Genomic DNA, 20580 nt, shown 5'->3' with positions numbered 1-20580 from the left:
TAGCCCCTCGATGATATCATTGAGTAGGGTGCAGTATATACTCACGTACCTCCCTGGGTATATGCAGCATGGTTGTAATTAGCTGCTCGTCAAGGATCAGAAGTAGATTGTAGAAACACTGAAGTGCCTCAAGGTAAGCTGCATGAAAACAACCTTCGTGATGCTTGAGTAATTAGGTTTTTAGAAGTAAGTAATAGGCTTCACTGCTAATATTGTATGGTAGTGTATCAGTATCTGGTCGTGGGTAAAGACTTTATGCCTATAGTTATGTTGTCAGCCGGAGTATATCGCATGGGATAACACCAAATGTCGTTCTAATCATGGACCTATGCTGTTCTAATATAAACTCTTTCGTAGTCTCCCGACAGTCCAGTCCCATTAGGCCTACTGCAATTATCACCTACTGTCTGAAGTCTGGTATGTAATATTTTAGCTTTGGTGCCCTAGGTGTACAGCTCGTGACACCCTAATCTCATTAAAAATGTTGCAAGTCCACGTGACATATAGCCCTTACTGTGGTTGGAATTACCACTTGATATACTACAGAGACGTATGTATGTGCTTGTATAGCAAATTACTCTACCTGAAGGCGTCTGTGTAACGTGCATGTAAATATGATTATCGTATATACTTGTATATATGCATGTACTCCCCCTCTCAGACGAGGGATTTTGCCTTGAATTGAATTTCGCGCTTTGGATGGACTATTCGGAAAATGTTTAATAAAAATTAAGAAAAATAGATATCCGGGGACAATGTGAGTGGGTAATAATTATGGCATCTCTGAAAGATATCGTCGTTATGGGCAGTTTTTCCATGTTGTCGCTAGCAGCAAGTGGTCGTTATAGACAGATGATCACTACAGGGCAGATATGACTGTACAGGTATATGAATAATATTTGTGTGTATGCGTGTATTTGTATTTGTTTGTAATGCTTCTATCTTTAGACAACTTTTCATAATTTAATTGACGTGGGGAATGGTCATTGTTTCCTTCGGCCGGTGTCTTTATAATCACATCGTGTATAGATCATTTTGCTCATCCTCGCTGTTTATTTATTTATTTATTTTTTTTTTTTTTTAGGGGGGGGGGGGTGGCTACATCCCATTTCGTACGCGCCAATAAAAATTTAGAAGTTGATGCAGGTATCAATTGATCGTAATAATGTAGTCGTATTGGAGATCATAGTCATGATAGTCTTATGATAGATAATGACGTCTGCATATTGTGTACAGATTGCGATGCGAAGTGAGTGGATTGAACCATGGACAAGGCAAGTGCCCCCTCTTGTGGCAATGTAACTATGATAACAAATTTATACAATTCTGCCCGTACCACCATGTCACAATGAGGACCGGAAACATGGACTTAAAGGGCCACTCGCTGCGAAGCTTTTAAAGCTCTTTTTCGCTTAATTTCCTCCTTGGTATTTATTGTAGTAATCTGATAATGTATTTTTATCTGATTATGTAAGATTTCCGTTTTTTAACTAAACGAAGTTGCCAGGACCGATAATATACCAATCCAAGGCTTTTTAGTTTACAAGTATGCCTTAGTGGGAGTCCCCCCCCCCTCCCCCACGCACTAATACACACGCACGAACGCACAAACGGGGCCCCGACATCACATCAGAAATGAACTAGTGAACTGTGATATATACGCAGACTCGTTTTATTATTATTATTATTATTATTATTATTATTATTATTATTATTATTATTATCATTATCATCATCATTGCAAGAAATAAAATGGCCATTTCGGTCCATGTTTTTGGTTATCTTATGTCGTCATCTATACATAAAGAAAACTTTTTGTAACATAATCATCCGTGACGTCAGTGTTTTTAATGTAGTGCTTTTCCCCCCTCATGCATATTTTCCTTCCCATACATGTCACATGCTCGCGGAGAGAGCTATTGATACATTATACCTGCAGAAAGTTCATATTTTGTTTAAAATCACAAATTGTATTATCTCTTTTCATTGCTCTCATCATCTTTCAGTGTTATAGACCCACATCCGGACCAAGATGCAACGCCAACAAGGGACCCGTCACAGGGGAAGGCGGGAAGGTGGACGAGGGGAACAGAAGGTCGAGAAGAGCGTCCGTGAAGATAAAGGACAACGTACAGGCGTCATGTTAGTCCTCCACAGAAGTATAGTTCTACGTTTATTTCTTTTAGGAATTTATAATTCAAGAAAGTATAAGCGTGATGAGGATAATCACTTTAAAAGACATACAACATGCCAGTGAACAATGCCGATGATAACAGTTAATGATAGTGATAAATGTCCCATATTACATAAATACTGGTACGTTGATTGGTCATAATATCAATGCAATAACGTGACTTATGTTGCTGGAAGTGACGTCACGTCAGGCAATATAATTCGAGAATTTGACTAGCTGCCAACGATGTTAGGATGAAATGATGTGTACTCATGTAGATCATACAATAAACAAAGAGTATTACCTTGTCTATCGATAGGCCCTATATAGTATTAGACTCGTATTCACGTAGATCATACAATAAACAAAGAGTATTACCTTGTCTATCGATAGACCCTTTAGTATCAGACTTGACAGCTCCCTTGGGAGTTATGTTTCTTCCTTGAGACAATTATTTTCTCTTTCTTTAGCGCTCGGGGAAAATATCACTCACGCGGGATATCAAAATGTTCTTTCACACATCTACAAAGGTAACATATCTGTTTAAGATCATCTGCAGATATTGCCTTTATAGAGGAGTATTTAACACCTGACATGACCGCGGGAGTTATATTTTTTTCTGAAGCGTGCAGCGCTGATATATATATATATATATATATATATATATATATATATATATAATTATATATATATATATATATATATATATATATATATATAATTATATATATATATATATATATAATTATATATATATATATATATATATATATATATATATAGAGAGAGAGAGAGAGAGAGAGAGAGAGAATTATATATATATATACATATATTGTCGGGGGATATATAACTCCCAATAAGGGACTTTCAAGTGTTTTATTACAATGATAGACAAGACATGTCAAATGTTCTTTCACACATCTAAAAAGGTAATATCTGTATAATATCATGCAGATAATTATTGCCTTTATAGAGGAGTATATTGTAACACCTGACCTGACCGTGGGAGTTATATTTTTTGTGAAGCGTGCAGCGCTGAGATAATATATATATAATTATATATATATATATATATATATATATATATATATGTATATTGTCGGGGGATATATGACTCCCAATAAGGGACTTTCAAGTGTTTTATTACAATGATAGACAAGACATGTTATGCTCTACATAAATACACATCAAATACATATATATTTTCATCCTAGCCCCGTCGGTAGCCAGTCAAATGTTTGAATTACCTGACGTGATGTCAGTTATAGTACTCGTATAACGATTTTGATCCTCGCTGCATTAGTCACGTGATTGCATATATTAATGGCCAACCATCGACCATGCAGTTTATATAGACCATTCAATGTCACAATTATAATACCCGTTCCCTGATTAACATTCTCATGCAGAGCAGGATGTTGCAACAAGTTGCTCTACATGTCAGCCATCGCTGGTCTTAGCTTGGTCTTCTTTCTTACTCTCAAGTCTTCACCTGTTGACCCGGAAGCATTCAGGTATGAAGAGTCTCGAAAAAAAAGTCATGTGGTAGGAATTACCAATTACCAGACCCTCACAACCTCACATGAATACATTTACGACAATGCCCCATCCTCTGAGTGGAAGGCAGAGTGATTATAGTTATCGGTTCGAAGTTTAGAGAAGAGGCAGAGAAACCATAGCAAAATATATAACAATTTATTGCAATTATTTTTTTGTTCCTATACAGAGGCACTTTATTGCATTCATTTCCAAAACTATACATCAAGCGAAATTTTTAAACAATAAATTTGAATGGGCACATACTCAGACAAATACACATTCTTCATTGGTTAAATGATCTCATCATGTTTGGTGTAATCTCAGAAACATTATTTAACAGTATTTAATTTCTAAAACTAATCCATATTTTCAAACTATTGTATTTATGAATGACCTTGAAATAAATGCATCATGCATTGTTTATAGATTGCATACTGGGCATATATTATCAATATTTTGTTTATATTCATTGCATTTGGACTCTTTGATTCCACTCCAATAATCAATAGTTTCTCATTTGATAAACTTGTTTCTCTAAAAGCGACCTGAATAAAATCAGTGATATTTTCCAAAACATAGACACTTTTAGGACACTCCAAGAGAACATGACTAAAAGTTTCTGTTTCATAACAAAATGTATATACATAAATTGTCACTTACGATTTTCCATTTGAAAAGATTATATCTATAAGGTAAAATACAATGTAATGTCTTGATGTAGCATTGCTTTCCTTTTTTTGTTCCTTAGTTTTCGAAATCTTTGTTTCAAAACAGTATTCCAATTAAAATCAGTATTCAGATCAAATCTCTCTTTCCAATATAACACTATAGTTAAATCACTTTTCTTGCTCTCACATAACAAATTATGAAATTGTTTCGATGTTGTTTCAGATAATCTGATATAATTATTGTCCTTTATTACATATAAATCAATATCATGATCTTTATGAACGTTTTCACGTTTATCCAATTCTGATATACGTTTCACCCATATCTTTGGAATTGCCTTTTTAAGTTTGGAATACTTAAAATCCACTAATAAATATTATCAGAATTGAGAACACAACAAATTAACTCATGGGATTTAAAACATCCACTTTCAACTACATCATTAAGTGTCAAGATACCTTTCTTGTGCCATTCTTCAAAAAACAAAGTTTTTTTTTTCCATTAAAATATAACTTATATTACAACAACATTCACTGCAATGATAACTGTGATGATCATAACCAAGAATAAGACAATTTAGTAATGGATAAGATACTGATAACATTGAAAATGATGATAAGAGTAATCATGATGATAATGATTAAAAGGTGTTATGATAAAGATAATGATAACGGTAACAATTTTTATTACTATTTATATTATCATTAGTAGTGTTGTTGTCAGTATCATTATAACGACAAAACGCTACTCCTATTCATACACTAAAGGGATGATATAGTCTTGGTTGAGACCTAATTTCAGGTTTCTAACATTTTTTGGTGAGATGATAAGAAACCTCTCATGAAATATATGAAAGAGCATGTAATTCCACGAGGAATTCAACATTTATTTGATGAAAATTGGTTTTGAAATGGGTGAGATATCCAAAACAGAGCGATTCTAATAAAGTTTGGGACCCACATTTTACTACGATCGCTTTGTTTTACTTTGTTTTTGGGTGTTTCAGTCATTCCAAACCTGATTTTCATCAAATAAACTTTGATTTCCTCTTAAAATGGTATGCTTTGTAATACTTTTATCTTATATAAAATATATTTAGGTGATCCGAGTATCCTTCGGATCACCTTCTGTATCTGTACGGATTCTTTCTTCTTCTTTGTTTCTTTATTTCTCCGCAAAAGTTGTGCAGAGGTTAGCTCAGAAAGTCCGCTGCCTATCAATTTCAAAATTATACCATGTATGCATCATGTCCCAAAGACGACAAATCTAATGTATCATTGTGATCAGTCGACCGTGACGTCACTATGACGTCATTATATGAAAACACATTCTCAATCATATCTCATTAATGGAATGAAATTTTTCAATGAAATTTACGTCATATATATTTCAAATTATGCGCATTCTACTCATGTTCTCAAAATTCATATTTTCTCTTAAAACGTGCGCGTACGCGCGCGTTGAAATATTTGTATGCTCCAATCGAGCTCAAAATTTTTTTGCACGCGTTTCAGACCATTTAAAGCATTTTTTGAAAAATTGAAAAAATCGGACGGACGCGTACGCGCGCGCGCATATACGCACGCACAGCTCATATGCAATTGAAATTTCCATTTTTTTCACTTTGATCGGATGTCTGAAATGTTAAGGAATATTTATACCAAGTTTCAAATCAATGCGACTCAATATGACGTCATACGGGCCCGTCAAAGTTGAAATTCCGCGCGCGCGTCAATGGCGATATACAGTGCAACTATGCCAAAAAACTGCTAATTTTAAATTCGATTTTACTCGTCAGGATGGACGGTGACCCCCCATTTTCTTTACATATTTTAAAACCTGATGAGTTGTACATGTCATTTCATGGCGTGGCAATGCTGACAAAATGATTAAAAGATATCAAATTTCTTAATAAAGTAAAAAAAGTAAATTTTCAAAATGACGTCATCAAATTTCAAGTTCATTCGAGCGTATCTCACTAGTCCTTTGTCAATTTTCACCCAGATTTCAGTATAATGTAGCTTATTTAATGTTCTTTCAAACATAAATTTACAAAATTTTGATTGGATAACGGTATCACTTCGTAAAAATGGATTTAAAGTAACCTTGTCAAATTTGACCAGTTTACGTGTTATCTCTATGGGAGTGCAGTTTTTCTGGAAATGAAAATTGACATGACTATCTTTATCGAGCACTAGCTCACTTACCCTTCGGTAAATTTCTCCCAGATTTTGATATGTTGTAGCTGAGACTTTACGCTACCGTTAAGATGCCCTTCGTTTTTTCATACGATGTCGGGATCACGTCAAAAATTTTGGTTGAAATTCAGGCTTATCTTCGATGTATTGAGATAGTTCTTTCTTTCTGCAACTTTCTTTGCAATAACTCAAGAAAAACACGCCCTATCACCCCCATATTCTGCACATGTTTAGTTCATGTCACGTACATTATTTCATAAAATAACAACTACTTGATCGGACACCATCTTGGGTATGTTAATTAGGGTCAAAGGTCATAAGTGTTTCATCCTGTATCTTAGTGAATACATGTCCTATCTTTCCCATATTTTGCAAACGCAAAGACCATGTTACAAAGATCATTTCACAAAATAACTACTTTTTACTCAGATGCCATCTTGTGTGTGCAAATTGAGGTCAAAGGTCATATGTACTTCTTTTTGTATCTTCGTTATGACGTGTTATCTCTATGGGAGGGAATTTTTTTAAATGTGAAAATTGACATGATTGTCTTTATTGAGCACTAGCTCACTTACCCTTCGGTGAATTTCTCCCAGATTTTAATATGTTGTAGCTGAGACTTTGCGCTATCGTTAAATTAGATTTTGTTTTTTCATACGATGTCGGGATCACGATAAAAAACTTGGTTGAAATTAAAGCTTATCTTCTATGTATTGAGATATTTCTTTCTTTCTGCAACTTTCTTTGCAATAACTCAAGAAAAACACGCCCTATCACCCCCATATTCTGCACATGTTTAGTTCATGTCACGTACATTATTTCATAAAATAACAACTACTTGATCGGACAACATCTTGGGTATGTAAATTAGGGTCAAAGGTCATAAATGTTTCATCTTGTATCTTGGCGAATACCTGTCCTATCTTTCTCATATTTTGCACACGTAGGCCTATAGACGATGTCGCAAGAATCATTTCACAAAATAACCACTTTTTCCTCAGATGCCATCTTGGGAGTGTAAAGGTGGGTCAAAGGTCATATGTATTTGTTGTTGTATCTTCGTTATCTAGTGTATACGGAATTTGGTACCAAAGATGGCAGATACGACCCCCTTTTCTAAACGAGAATTCAAACATCACACGGCCAACGTTTTTAACAACAGACGAAACCTGTATGGTCATGCCTATTGCGATCAGGGCCCCGTTGCAAGAAACTCAAATTGCGTTTAAACGCAACTCACATCCTACGCAAGTATCTCACGCAACTTGCGTAGGATACTTGCGCGCTGTTGCTAGAAGAGACTTGCGTTTGATCGCAACTTGCGTTTGATTTTTGGAGTTGCGTTTAAACGCAAAGTTTCTAGCAACGGGGCCCTGGACTCGAATCATTGATGAAAAAAAAATCGGATCACCTTAATTTGTCAGTAATGACAAATTACAATCTCTAGTTTATATTGTAATCCTTTTAATACGATATTTATACGGATACAATAATAGTCGCGCTTTCCGGATATTATTTAAGGAAGAGAATATAGATAAAATGAGTTGAATTATTTTGAATTTGATTGATCGTGCTCATGAGCAAAGGTCATATTTCCTGAATCTCTTCTTTCTATCGTATCCCTATTAAGATTACCACCACCAAGGCCATGGTCGGGACCCCTTGCGGTGAACACGGACCTCCAGAAAGGAAGAAGAATTGCTGAAGGGAAAATTATCGGACCAGAGTCAATGGCACTAAAAGATGGTAAGTCTATATACACAGGTATACAGGAAGATCCATATCCTATACATACTAGTAGTACGTGACAGCCCGAATGATTGCTCATTGCATATAACTTACGGCTCGAGAGATCCATTGTGTTATTATGCATTAAAATTATAAGATCGTTCATGCCTTTTGTAGTGGCGTGTATTCAAGTTCCTGGAATTAGTGTTTCATCAACAGTTTCCCCCTCACCCCTGATGTATAGTAACAGGGTATCAGGCAGTGCTTTGGTGATGATAGTGTATAGGATATGGTTAAGGCCCGTCTGGATGAGCAGCGCTAACACTGAAGAACCCACCCAGAGTGTTATAAGACTATAATCATAAGATCTCTTCATTAAATTGTTATAACGATTTTTGTTTCAGAGCTTCCATGACAAGACTTGTAAACCATGCCATGTCAATCCTTGCACTGAATTCAGTCCCTCTTTGGTCCGAGTACTTATGATTGCTCTTCTCTGATAGATATAGGTGTATTAACTCGCCACAGGATTACAAACTATAGCATAAGCGCTTGGCTGATTTTCCCCTTAGACCAAGCCCAGTGTAGATTTCCTCTGTATATTATTATACTGTAGTGCAAAAGCCCGTGTCCCACACACACACGCACGTCACCTTCATAATATATTGCGATCGGAAAGTTTTTATATTTTTTTTTTCGCAAAACATGATTACAGACAGACATACATACATACACACAGACACACACACACACACGCACGCAACACCCACATACATAGATATAGTAAAGATATATGGGCGGATATGGCACACATGAGTTCTTGATGTTCTAAATTAAACTCTCGTACGGAAGCTTTAAAGTGCCATTCGACTTGGAGACTTGGCGAGATAATTTATCTTGTCAAGTCATCATAATAGCTCTATCATGTCGACTTATCAACTTTATAAGTTGACATGGAGACAAAAAATTATCATGTCAAGTCGATTTCTAAATCTTTAAATGTCGTCATGGCAACATAATATATCTTGCCAAGTCGACATCTAAAAAGTTACATGTCGTCATGGTGTGATAATGTATCTTGCCAAGTCGACATCTAAAAAGTTACATGTCATCATGGTGACATAATGTATCTTGCCAAGTCGACATCTTAAAAGTTACATGTCGTTATGGTGACATAACCTATCTTGCCAAGTCGACATCTAAAAAGTTACATGTCATCATGGTGCATAAGGTATCTTGCCAAGTCCACGGACGGACGGACGGACAGACGCCGCAGACGATCCCTTAGTCAACCTTCACCTCCAGTGGGGTCGACAAAAACTGGAGGTGTATTATTTTTTGTTTGTTTTCTAGCCCCTATCAAAGTTGGTATACCTTCAGCAAAAAAAAATTTCATTGCAGTCCCACACATAGCTAACTGTGTATATTGATTATGTATTCATGCTTATACAACATAAAGTCTATAGATGTTCACTATAGATTTATGATGTACTAGGTGTCAAAAAAAGATAACTCAAAAGTGTTAACTTGTATCCAGCTGGGGTTTTGAAATTGTAAAATTGAAAGATGTCATATTTATTTGGAATAAGTTTTGTGAAATTTACTTCGTTAATGTCTTAAAATAATGCTCGGAATATTTAATTAGGATTGCACTTTTTGAAAAATGAGACCACAAAATCTGTATGTTTCTGTGATTCATTCAAAACACAACAATTGCCACTGTGTATTGCACCCGTCATTTTCTGCCAACCTTTTGCTATCCAGTGTCATTAATGATTCATGACTGCGCTAAAAGAGGTGCTCTGGAATTTTAGCTGCAGTGCACAATGGCCATTGTTGTGCTCTAAATTACTGACTCACACAGATTTTTTGGCCTTGATTTTTCAAAAAGTGAAAATCTAATTAAATATTCAGAACATTATTTCAAGAATATTAAAGAAGTAAACTTTACAAAACTTATTCCAAATAAATTTGACATCATTCAGTTTTACACTTTGAAAACCTCAGTCCAATACGAGTTATAACTTTTGAGTTATTAACAAACAAAAGTGTCAAATGTTTTTTTAACACCTAGTATACACATGAATACATAATCACAATACACAGTTAGCTATTGTGAGACTGCATTGAAAATTTCTCCTGTAGGTATTTGATAGGTGCTAGAAAAAAAATACACCTCCAGTCTTTTAATATTTTGTAGAAATAATGTCAGGGATCCACATATTTAAAAATTGACTCAAGGTCGCGTGATCCACAAGGTGAAATTCAAGGTTGAAGCAAACGTCAAAAGGTAATCACTCATTAAATTGCCCCAACATAAAAAATAACATATTTTTCTGAAAGTTCATTCTATTCCCTTTCCAATGATACCATTTTTATTGAATTTGGCCCATTGGTTTAATACTGAGCTGTGGTCATTTAAAACTGGGATGTCACGCCCATTTTCGCTGAAATTGCCCAAAATGGGTGTGTCCTCACGCGAAAACTGTGCGTCGGACTGCGCTCAAAAAAATTCTGTTGCATTGGGCCATTACAAATAACCTACATACCAAATTTGAACAAATTCTGAAATGGTGCGATTTAACCCATTGGGTGAATTGACATGGAATCACCCAATCCAGAAACCTGATCAGATCATTATTCCTAAATGCATACAGGACCCAAGTCTGAAGTTGATCCATCCAAACACATTTCTTTAGTTATCGCAACTACAAAAGACAGGACAAATGAACAGAAAGATCGACGACCCCCCCCAAAAAAAAGATAAATAAATAAAAAAAGATAAAAAATAATGCCTCAGGCACCCCTAGGGAGGGCACTCAGTATAATGTGTGGTGGGTATGTGCAGCAGAGAAGATCCCTATTTCTACACTTAAATTTCTGATCCAGTACATTTAATTTTTCTCTTTTTAAGCAAAACAAGAAAGAAAACCTTATGTCACGCATGACGACATGTAACTTTTTAGATATCAGCTTGGATAGATAACTTATGTCACCATGATGACATGTAACTTTTCAGATGTCGACTTGGCAAGATACGTTATGTAGGCATGACGACATGTAACTTTTTCAGATGTCGACTTGGCAAGATACCTTATGCACCATGATGACATGTAACTTTTTAGATGTCGACTTGGCAAGATACATTATGTCACCATGACGACATGTAACTTTTTAGATGTCGACTTGGCAAAATACATTATGTCACCATGATGACATGTAACTTTTAGATGTCGACTTGGCAAGATACATTATCACACCATGACGACATGTAACTTTTTAGATGTCGATTTGGCAAGATATGTTATGTTGCCATGACGACATTTAAATTTTTAGAAATCGACTTGACATGATAATTTTTGTCTCCATGTCAACTTATAAAGTTGATAAGTCGACATGATAGAGCTATTATGTTGACTTGACAAGATAAATTATCTCGCCAAGTCTCCGAGTCGAATGGCACTTTAAAGCTTCCGTACTCTCGTGAGATTCTGACGTGCGTATACATAATATTACTTTCGAACATGATGAAACCCAATATGGGCGATAATTCTAATGTTAATGGTTATTTCGCCATTGACTACACTGCCAATGCGCGTGACAACAGGTTGATTTCAAGTGGTTCCATCTCCCATGTTTGCAATTTCAGGTCGCATCTACACGGGCACGATGGATGGAAAAGTGGTCGAGATATCAAATGATGAAGACGTCAGAGTCATTGCAAGGCTAGGCGGCTCGGCATGCGGTGATTTCTCGTTTTGTTGACGGTTTTGCGGATGTAAAAAGAGAGAAAAAACCCCACTGAATTTGTCTCTATCCATGCGGTAATCGTACCTTATCTGGGGTATTTTGATAGCGTTTCTTCATATTGATATCAACTAAAAGTATGAAATAATAGTCTAAAATCAATTATTTACTAAATGTATTTACACACACAAACACACACACACACTCAAAACAATACGTATAGTCTTGAGACACGATTTACATCTGGATCATAATATTCTTACTCAATTTGTATAATGGAGTCAGACACTGTGCGTGAACGAAAAGAGAAAAATTAAAAAAACACAGTGATAATGAAGATGCCGTTTCTTATCCGAACTGAAAGTCTTGTAAAATTCTATGTCCATAATGCGTAACTTATGTAACTTACGTAAGTATATCAATATAATTATAATATGTCCGACAGTGCTCCAGTTTGACGATCTTCCATTTATTATGAATAAAGAGTAATAATGCATGCAGTCCAGAGACAAAGAGATCATTGTATACCTATCTGTTTCGCCTAACACCTGATGCATCTTACATATCTCATTGTAAAGCAGCAAATGGTGGGGACGAGAAAACATGCGGTAGGCCGTTGGGGACGAGATTCGTCGAGGACAAACTTCACGTCATTGACGCGTTCTTAGGACTCTACCAAGTTGACCAGACGGGAGGTACAAGCTCAATAATGGACGCTCTGAGCTTTTTTCAAAAATTATATTTCAAAAGTGAACAGGATTATGTATATAATATTCAATGAACTATTATCTTGATAGAACGAGAGAGGGGAGGAGGGCTGGGGATATATGGATAGATGTACGCATAATCTTGTCATCTATTTTGATTATTCATACTAATCATAACAGGCTCTATATAGGGTACACTATACAATCATGTTTGTATGTTTATATAATAATGAAGGATGGAGTGCGTGATATAACATGCATGACTAATTGTGTGCGCGGTCGTCTTAATGAGCAGGATGTACATCATGAATTTTCTCGTGAGTTCTCTAATGAGGCAATGATATTTTAGAACATTACCTAACGACTTACTGAGGATCGTATAACAAGACTTGTAGTGTTACAAATTTCAGTTCGTTTCTCTCTCACGTGTTGTTCGCCGTTCATACGTGTGCCTCGGTTTAACTCTATCTGTAAATTTGATATGATGTCGTAACTTACTAGCTTATGATAACTTATGAATCTGAGACGGAATTTGATGAAAAAGTGTATAAAGAATGACGAGTACAACAAAGTTCTTCTCTTTTTTTCTCCATCATGATATACTTATGATACAGGGCTTCTTGCCAATAAATGATTATTAATTTTTGACATACATGTACTTGGATCATAATTTTGTGCAACGAAGCTACATTACTGACGATTTGTACTTTTCAGCTTCTTGATTTCAAAATTTTCAACATTATTAAGTAAATATCATGCATCTATAGGTTTCACAATGTGTGTTTATTATTTCGACATTATTATGTAGAATATGGAGGCCCTGTATTGCATTTTTTATTTCCGTGACAATGTGTCTTGTACATTCATATCTTTTTGTTGTTGAAAATGAAATCAAGCGAATGAAATTAAATGAAATACTATGTACATGTATATAACATGACAAGATGAATCACCTTGTATGTAACTCATAGCTAAAACGTGCATTGCTGTAATAATTCTAATTGTCAATCACTTAAAGTGAAGCAACCCTTTCAGCTGTTGTCAACGCAGAAGGTTTATGGCGGGCATACCATGAAATTCGCCAATGACTTCGAGAGACTTGCAAACGGCACATTTCTCCTCTCCGACACAAGCTACAAGTGGCATATGACTGAGTACGGCCTCATGGCTTTAGAAAACAAGGCATCCGGAAGGTGAGATAATGACATTTTTGTATATCATCTCTTATATTCTGCTGTAGCATCTCAACAGATTTTAGATCCTTCCAAGCAACGAATATAATTATGATACTTGTTATATGTACCAGTATATATATATACACTCAGCAAAAAAAGAAAGTAAACACTTTTTCGAGTTCATCTTTCTCATAGACTATTTGGCAAATAATGGTGTTTTATATACCATGTTAAAGGTAATTCAGTTGGCTATAAACCCAATAGGTCAATAAAAAGGGAAACTTTACGCATGAGTGAACACATTCGTTTTTCTCTTCCAAGGCACAAAAGTAAAAATTGCAAAAATGGACAAGTTGTTATTCAAGCGTGTATGCTCTTCCATATAACAGTGAGAGCAAAAGACAAATTCAACACAATAAAAATGCAAATCAATTTGCAAAACTCAACCTATGATCTCTATAATGTCTCTGTAACCCTCCAAAGATAAAGAAAGACAAAAAATAATGGAAGAAATTGAAGAATCTTCTGTCAAATTCATAGTCAAAAGACATAAAAGAAAAAGTAATGGTAACAAAGAAGGTTAAGTATGAAGCGTTATTCCAAATCAAGATAATTTGAAATAATATTTGGTTCCTAAATTTGTTTCATGCATCATTAAATTCCTTAATTAAAAGGTAAAATAAAGAAATTCTGTCCATTTTATCACCTTTGCGGCTTGCTCCCCAAGTCATTTAAGGTTTGAATTGACAAAAAGCAATCTTATGTTCCACCTTCAGTATCCCCACTTTGTGTTTGTTTCAGAATATAAAGAGAAACGAGTGAACGAAAACTTATTTCTGCTATTTCATTCATGTCTCTCATTGCGTTTAATTGGTATTTTGTCATCATTGCTATCTTGGACTGTTGGAGGGCATTTGCAAATGAATTTCAATATGTCAGTTTTTTGCAATTTTTACTTTTCTGCCTTGGAGGACAAAAATGAATGTGTTCACTCATGCGTAAAGTTTCCCTTTGTATAAACCTACCAGGTTGATAGCCAATTAAATCATCTTTAATATGGTATATGACACAATGACCCTATGAAAAATATTAACTGGAAAAAGTGTTTACTTTCTTTTTTTGATGAGTGTATATATCGACCCATCCACATACACACACATATATATATATATATATATATATATATATATATATATATATATATAGCAATAATAATGTCACAATAGAGGAATGCATTAAAAGCCAATTGCCTTGATTTTTAATTCAAAATCCGAATTTTCGGGGGCCTCCCCCTTCGTCAAGGATGACAGTGCTAATGAATTTTCACAGATAACTATATAGCAACTAATATATTATGTATATATATATATATATATATATATATATCATATATATATATATACAACTAATACATAATCATACCATAATTGTGATGTTATATATACAATATTAATATTCGCATCTATATGGTATGTTATACGAATGTGTATTATACATGTACTGTATATAATTATATTTATAATGTTATGAATGCATTATATTAACATCATTTTATATAAAACTAAAGAATGATATAAGGCAGTGCAGACAATCATTTCGTGCTATGGAGAAGACGAGCATAACATCATGCAATTCGCTAGATAAGGGGAGGAGAAAAGTTCGTTGAGCTTTGAAGACTTGACGTTGATATTGTGACAAAATGCATGCAACTCTCATTTTATAGTCTTATCCTGGTTTTCAACGTCGGAATTGCCATGATAAGTACCTGCATAAGTCGAGTGTAATTAGTAATTTTCGTCGTAACTGTTTATACCTCGTTTTTAACTTTATTTTTTATTTCAACAGGTTGCTCTGGTACAACCCGGACAACAAGGAGAGTGGCGTCGTGTACGAAGGGTTGTATTCCCCGAACGGTATTCAGCTCTCTCCCAACGAAGATTTTCTGCTCATCGCGGAATCCATCAGATACCGTGTCATGAAGTAAGCCTTCATTTCCGCCCCCATCATCTTCATGGATTATGGGCAAATTCAAGTCGAGCAGTAATGTGAGCTGTCACGGTGATTTATGAGAAAGAAATGGTTCCCCCTCTGAAGCATGTTCCCTGAATTTGAAAGGGCACTCGCGCAAACACCGGGTTTTGTTGGGGTTTTATTGTTGTTGTTGTTGTTGTTGTTGCTGTTTTCATCAAAAGAAGCCAATCATGCCACCCCCCCCCCCCCCCTTTCATGATACAAACCCTTTTGGGTTGTGCTTTTCCTCAGAGTAGCGGGAAAGACGTAGTCCAAATAGGAAATAACTGGAAAAGTAATCTCTCTAGCATCTGCGGTACAGGAAATGCAGCATTTAACAAGGATTTGACATCAATACTTCGCATCATCTAAATGGAAATCCATCCATCTGACAAATAAAGAAAATGGCGGGGGGGGGGGGGGGGTCAAGGAAGAGCGGTAGCGTAGTCTTGAAGAGAAGCCGGGAGCTATTCCAGTTTGATGTGTACTCAAAAGCTGGCCACTTATAGCATACCTCCTCCTCACATCCGTGGATCCATATCAATCCTGATAATCTGTCGACTGTGCGTTTACGCGTTTCGCCCTTCTCCCGCTCTAAACACCGCTACGTGACATCGATAATGGAAGTCGAGAAGTGTCTCAATCTGTTATACACATTATGTTTGTCTCTTCCTCTGACATATAGTCTTGATACGTGGCACCGCTAATCGAATTTGAAAAAAGTGTTTCATTTTATACAATTCATTCCATGTGTACTAGACAAGTTGCGAAGGAAGCAAGGTTGTAAACATCGAGCTTAACAAAAGACCACTCTTTAGAAGATTTTTCCGAGCTATTAAAATCGGAACTTAATCATGTTGGTCTGTTTGGTGCTTTAAAATACGCATATGATACATTATAATTCACATTGATGGTTACCAAGTCTAACAATCTACGTGATGAGTTAGAGAAGGCAACGACAACCACATTAAAAAGGTAAAATGAGTAATAATAATATCAGTGCAAGAGTTATGAGTGAATCGACATAGTTATTACAAACAGAGATATAAGGGAGAAAACAGGAATACGGTTGAAAATGAAAGATATAGATATAGAAAGATATAGATATTCACTTCGTTCGATATACTTGTGAGGAACTCGATATACCACATTTCAGTGTAACATGTTGTCAGGTATGATTTTGCAACCCACCATCAAAATGACACTGGCATAAAAAAGTGGGCACTGTCCGTATAAGAAAGGTGTTGAGGGAACATTATCGGGGATATTCGCACAAAATGGCGCCTATCTCGTTTCCTTTCAACAGATATCACTTGACTGGTCCCAAGAAAGGGACTGCCGAAGTTTTCGTCGACAATCTACCGGGCATGCCCGACAACATAAGTCCCAGCAGCAGTGGCGGATACTGGATTGCCTTTGCGCTGGCAAACTCCCGGATGTTACCGATGAAAATGGATCTACTGGCTCCTCTGCCGTGGCTTAGGAAGATGGTTGCCAAGGTAACCTATATAGGGTTCAATGCGTGGCATTCTTCTCGTCATGAAATAGCCCTCCCCCCCCCCCAAGAAAAAAAAAAAGAGAGAGTGAGAGAGAGAAAAGAAAGAAAGAAAGAAAGAGTGCAGCAAGGAGAAAGAGCAGAGGCAAAATGCAATACTGTCAACATGACTGTGCTAAAAATTCAGTGGATATTGCTTTTATTAATTGCGTTCATTCAAGACAACCCTTGTGGCTGAGGTAATAGTTGATAATGTTCACACAGAAATAGCATGCCTTCGAAAACATGATTTTTCGCCATGAGAAATAACAATCTTAGCAACATTTTCTGTTTGTTTTCTCTGAGATTTTTTGATATCTTCCTGTGTTTGTTTGTTTGTAAAGCTTCTCGTGTCTCTTACTATTGGAAAAGACTCTCCATTTCCCAACCTGTACTTTTTCCTCATTTTTTCAGGACACCTTATTAGTTACTCTGGAGGATTTTTTTTTTTCTTTTTGCTTGTTCATTTAACATGATTGGTTTCAGAACACACTTAAAAATGCTACATTAACTAACTCTGTTTTCCTTTTCCACACGTTTTCCTCTGAGTGAATAAGGTACACGTGTATAATAACAATTCTTGTGATTCTTCCAAATAATCTTCTTAATGGTCATACTGGAAGACGTGAATTTTCCCCGAAAATGAGCAAATGTGACTTTTGTGTATAATTCTGATGTTCGTTATCATTGGACACTTTAAAGGTAATCATGGGAGCAAAGTAACTTTTCTCCCAAACTCATTCAGCATATAGGCGTATATACAGGGGACATTAGGCCAAAGGTCAACGCTATCCTCGTCTCATTAGACGGCAAAACCTCATCACATAAATGAAACGTCATGCAATTGTTATTATTGATATTATTCATTTATTCATTTGTTTACTAATTTATTTATTTATTTATTTATTTATTCATTCATTTATTTATTTATTCATTTGGCATTTCAAAAGAAAATACAAACAGAAAATCATAATTACATGATTTAAAGATTATGGTGATTCTAGGTGCATATCACTGGTTGTTCTCCAATGTTGTTCTCCAAATCCCCTCCCCCCCCCCCCAAGAAAAAATGGGGGGGGGGGCTTGAAAAGTATAGATATGTCACATAATTATATTGGTAAGACTAAATGGCGCCATTTCTCTTCTTATTGGCAGCTCGTAGACCCTACACCTCTGGTACCGTACCTGCCACAGTACGGCTTGATCGTTGAGGTAGACCAGATGGGTCGCATTGTACGCAGCCTTCATGACCCGAGCGGGAAAGTGGTGGAGGCGGTGAGCGAGGTGCTCGACACAGGCGACACCCTCTATCTTGGATCCTACTTTTCGCCATTCCTTGTTAAACTGAACATGAAATAAACATTGGAAGTACATCAACAAGTTAACCAACGAACCTGAGTGCAATTCGTTTCACTGTTTTTGTACGGGCCAACTTCCTTCTTTCACACAATTTTAGTTTTTCCGCCTGTCATTTTTTTTTTGTCGTGTAATCATTCTCTTTTCATTTTAAGCCACTTTCACTTTAGTGAGTTAATTTACATTGTGTAAATGTCAAAATCTAGACAGTCTTTTATTCAAGTCATCTACGTGCATAATTATTAACAATATTGTGATGTAGTGCTATGAAATGATATTGCAGTTGATGATTTATGAACTTTAATAAATTTGTGATACTATCACTCACTGTCAAAATAGTAACTGCGCCAGACATACATTATTAGGTCCTTGTTTATAATGTCTTCATCCCCGTCTCTGTGTGTGTTTTTTTTTTTCATTCTCTCTCTCTAAACGTTATAGATCTATTTTGATAACTTACTGATCTCGCAGCCCACTCTAAACGTGGGCAACGCACGCATCATGAAAGAGGTTAATGAGTTAGACACCTGAGAAATAGTAAACCATCAGTGCGCATAATTATTTCCTGTTTGGATGATCATGTGCGCACCTGTGCACTAGCTATAGTTAGCACTAGCTATAAGTTACAGATTTGTGCAATTCTTCCTTTGTTTCTATGCATGCATGTAATCAAACATCATTGGTTAAGGAAGCACTCATTGTTTGTAAGTTTGTGTAATTGTTGCATTGTAAGTGTGGATTCTCATTATCATGGAACGAAATTGAAATAAAGAATGCAGTACCTCAAAACCAAAATGTTTGTGTGTATTATCACTGAGGGCAGATTAAGAAATAGTATGAAAAGGGACGAAATATTTCTGCTTGTGTTACGATACTCTCTAAAAAAGTCGAGAGAAAAATGTTCACTCTTGAAGGAGTGAATAACAGAAAAGAGTGAATTTAGAGTGAAAATGTTCATTTTCACTCATTTTGGAGTGACCTCAGGGATCACTCCAAAATCTTCGAGTGATCCCTGAGATCCATCTAAAACGAGTGAAAATGAACATTTTCAGTCAAAATTTACTCCAATTTCACTCTAAATTCATTCTTTTCTGTTATTCACTCCTTCAAGAGTGAACATCTTCATTCTTTTTTTTTGAGAGTAGGATGGGAAGTTGTGTTACTGTTTTTCTCTAAAATATTCCATTCACATTTTGTTAGTGTACTCCTTGACAGGAGTAATTCTGTATATTACATATATATATATATATATATATATATATATATATATAGATATATACATTCCTTAACATTCAAGTAGAATGATTCGAGTGTAGGTACCTCCTTTGACAGGAGATATCATGTTTCGTATATTCCTTCTGGAATATAGCAACAATAAAATCAAGATGAAACAAACAAAAATGCGCAAAAAAGGTATTATCCTCACATCGTGAATCACAACATGTAAAATACCTAAATATATAAAATACACCCTTGTACAAAAATACCAGCCAATTTAATTTGAACAAAAGTACAGTAATGGAAAGTGTGGACGTGCATAGATCTCCTGCAATGGCACCAGACACACCCACATAAGTCATTATACACACGTGCACGTTCGTCGCGTCAAACAAAATTATGCCAACCTCGTACTATTTCATCGCTGACATATAGTTCACAATTAATACGCGCTTCGCTTTACTTTCGAACTGACAGAATGTTACCCGATTTCGCGTTTACATTTTTTTGACATTTTATCTTACAG

General features: G+C 35.7%; 1 protein-coding gene across 2 annotated transcripts; it reads left to right on the top strand.

Moving 5' to 3' along the window:
- On the top strand, nt 1-19022 carry LOC139723205 (adipocyte plasma membrane-associated protein-like). Of its 2 annotated transcripts, none has more exons than XM_071634465.1 (10): nt 1-133; nt 2007-2142; nt 3583-3687; nt 8210-8325; nt 11957-12052; nt 12636-12749; nt 13780-13954; nt 15782-15916; nt 17253-17445; nt 18636-19022. In XM_071634465.1, exons 2-10 carry the CDS (start codon nt 2033-2035, stop codon nt 18837-18839), a joined length of 1248 nt encoding a protein of 415 aa, XP_071490566.1. In that variant the 5' UTR covers nt 1-133; nt 2007-2032; the 3' UTR covers nt 18840-19022. The 2 variants fall into 2 exon arrangements, with proteins under 2 accessions (XP_071490566.1, XP_071490565.1); XM_071634464.1 differs by having other exon boundaries at nt 12633-12749.
- The last annotated feature ends 1558 nt before the right edge of the window (nt 19023-20580 follow it).

The sequence above is a fragment of the Diadema antillarum genome, unplaced genomic scaffold (assembly GCF_040938485.1).
Source record: "Diadema antillarum isolate AM-2024a unplaced genomic scaffold, OU_Dant_1.0 scf00000183, whole genome shotgun sequence".
Lineage (NCBI taxonomy): Eukaryota > Metazoa > Echinodermata > Echinoidea > Diadematoida > Diadematidae > Diadema > Diadema antillarum.
This window is presented reverse-complemented; position numbering and strand designations above follow the sequence as displayed.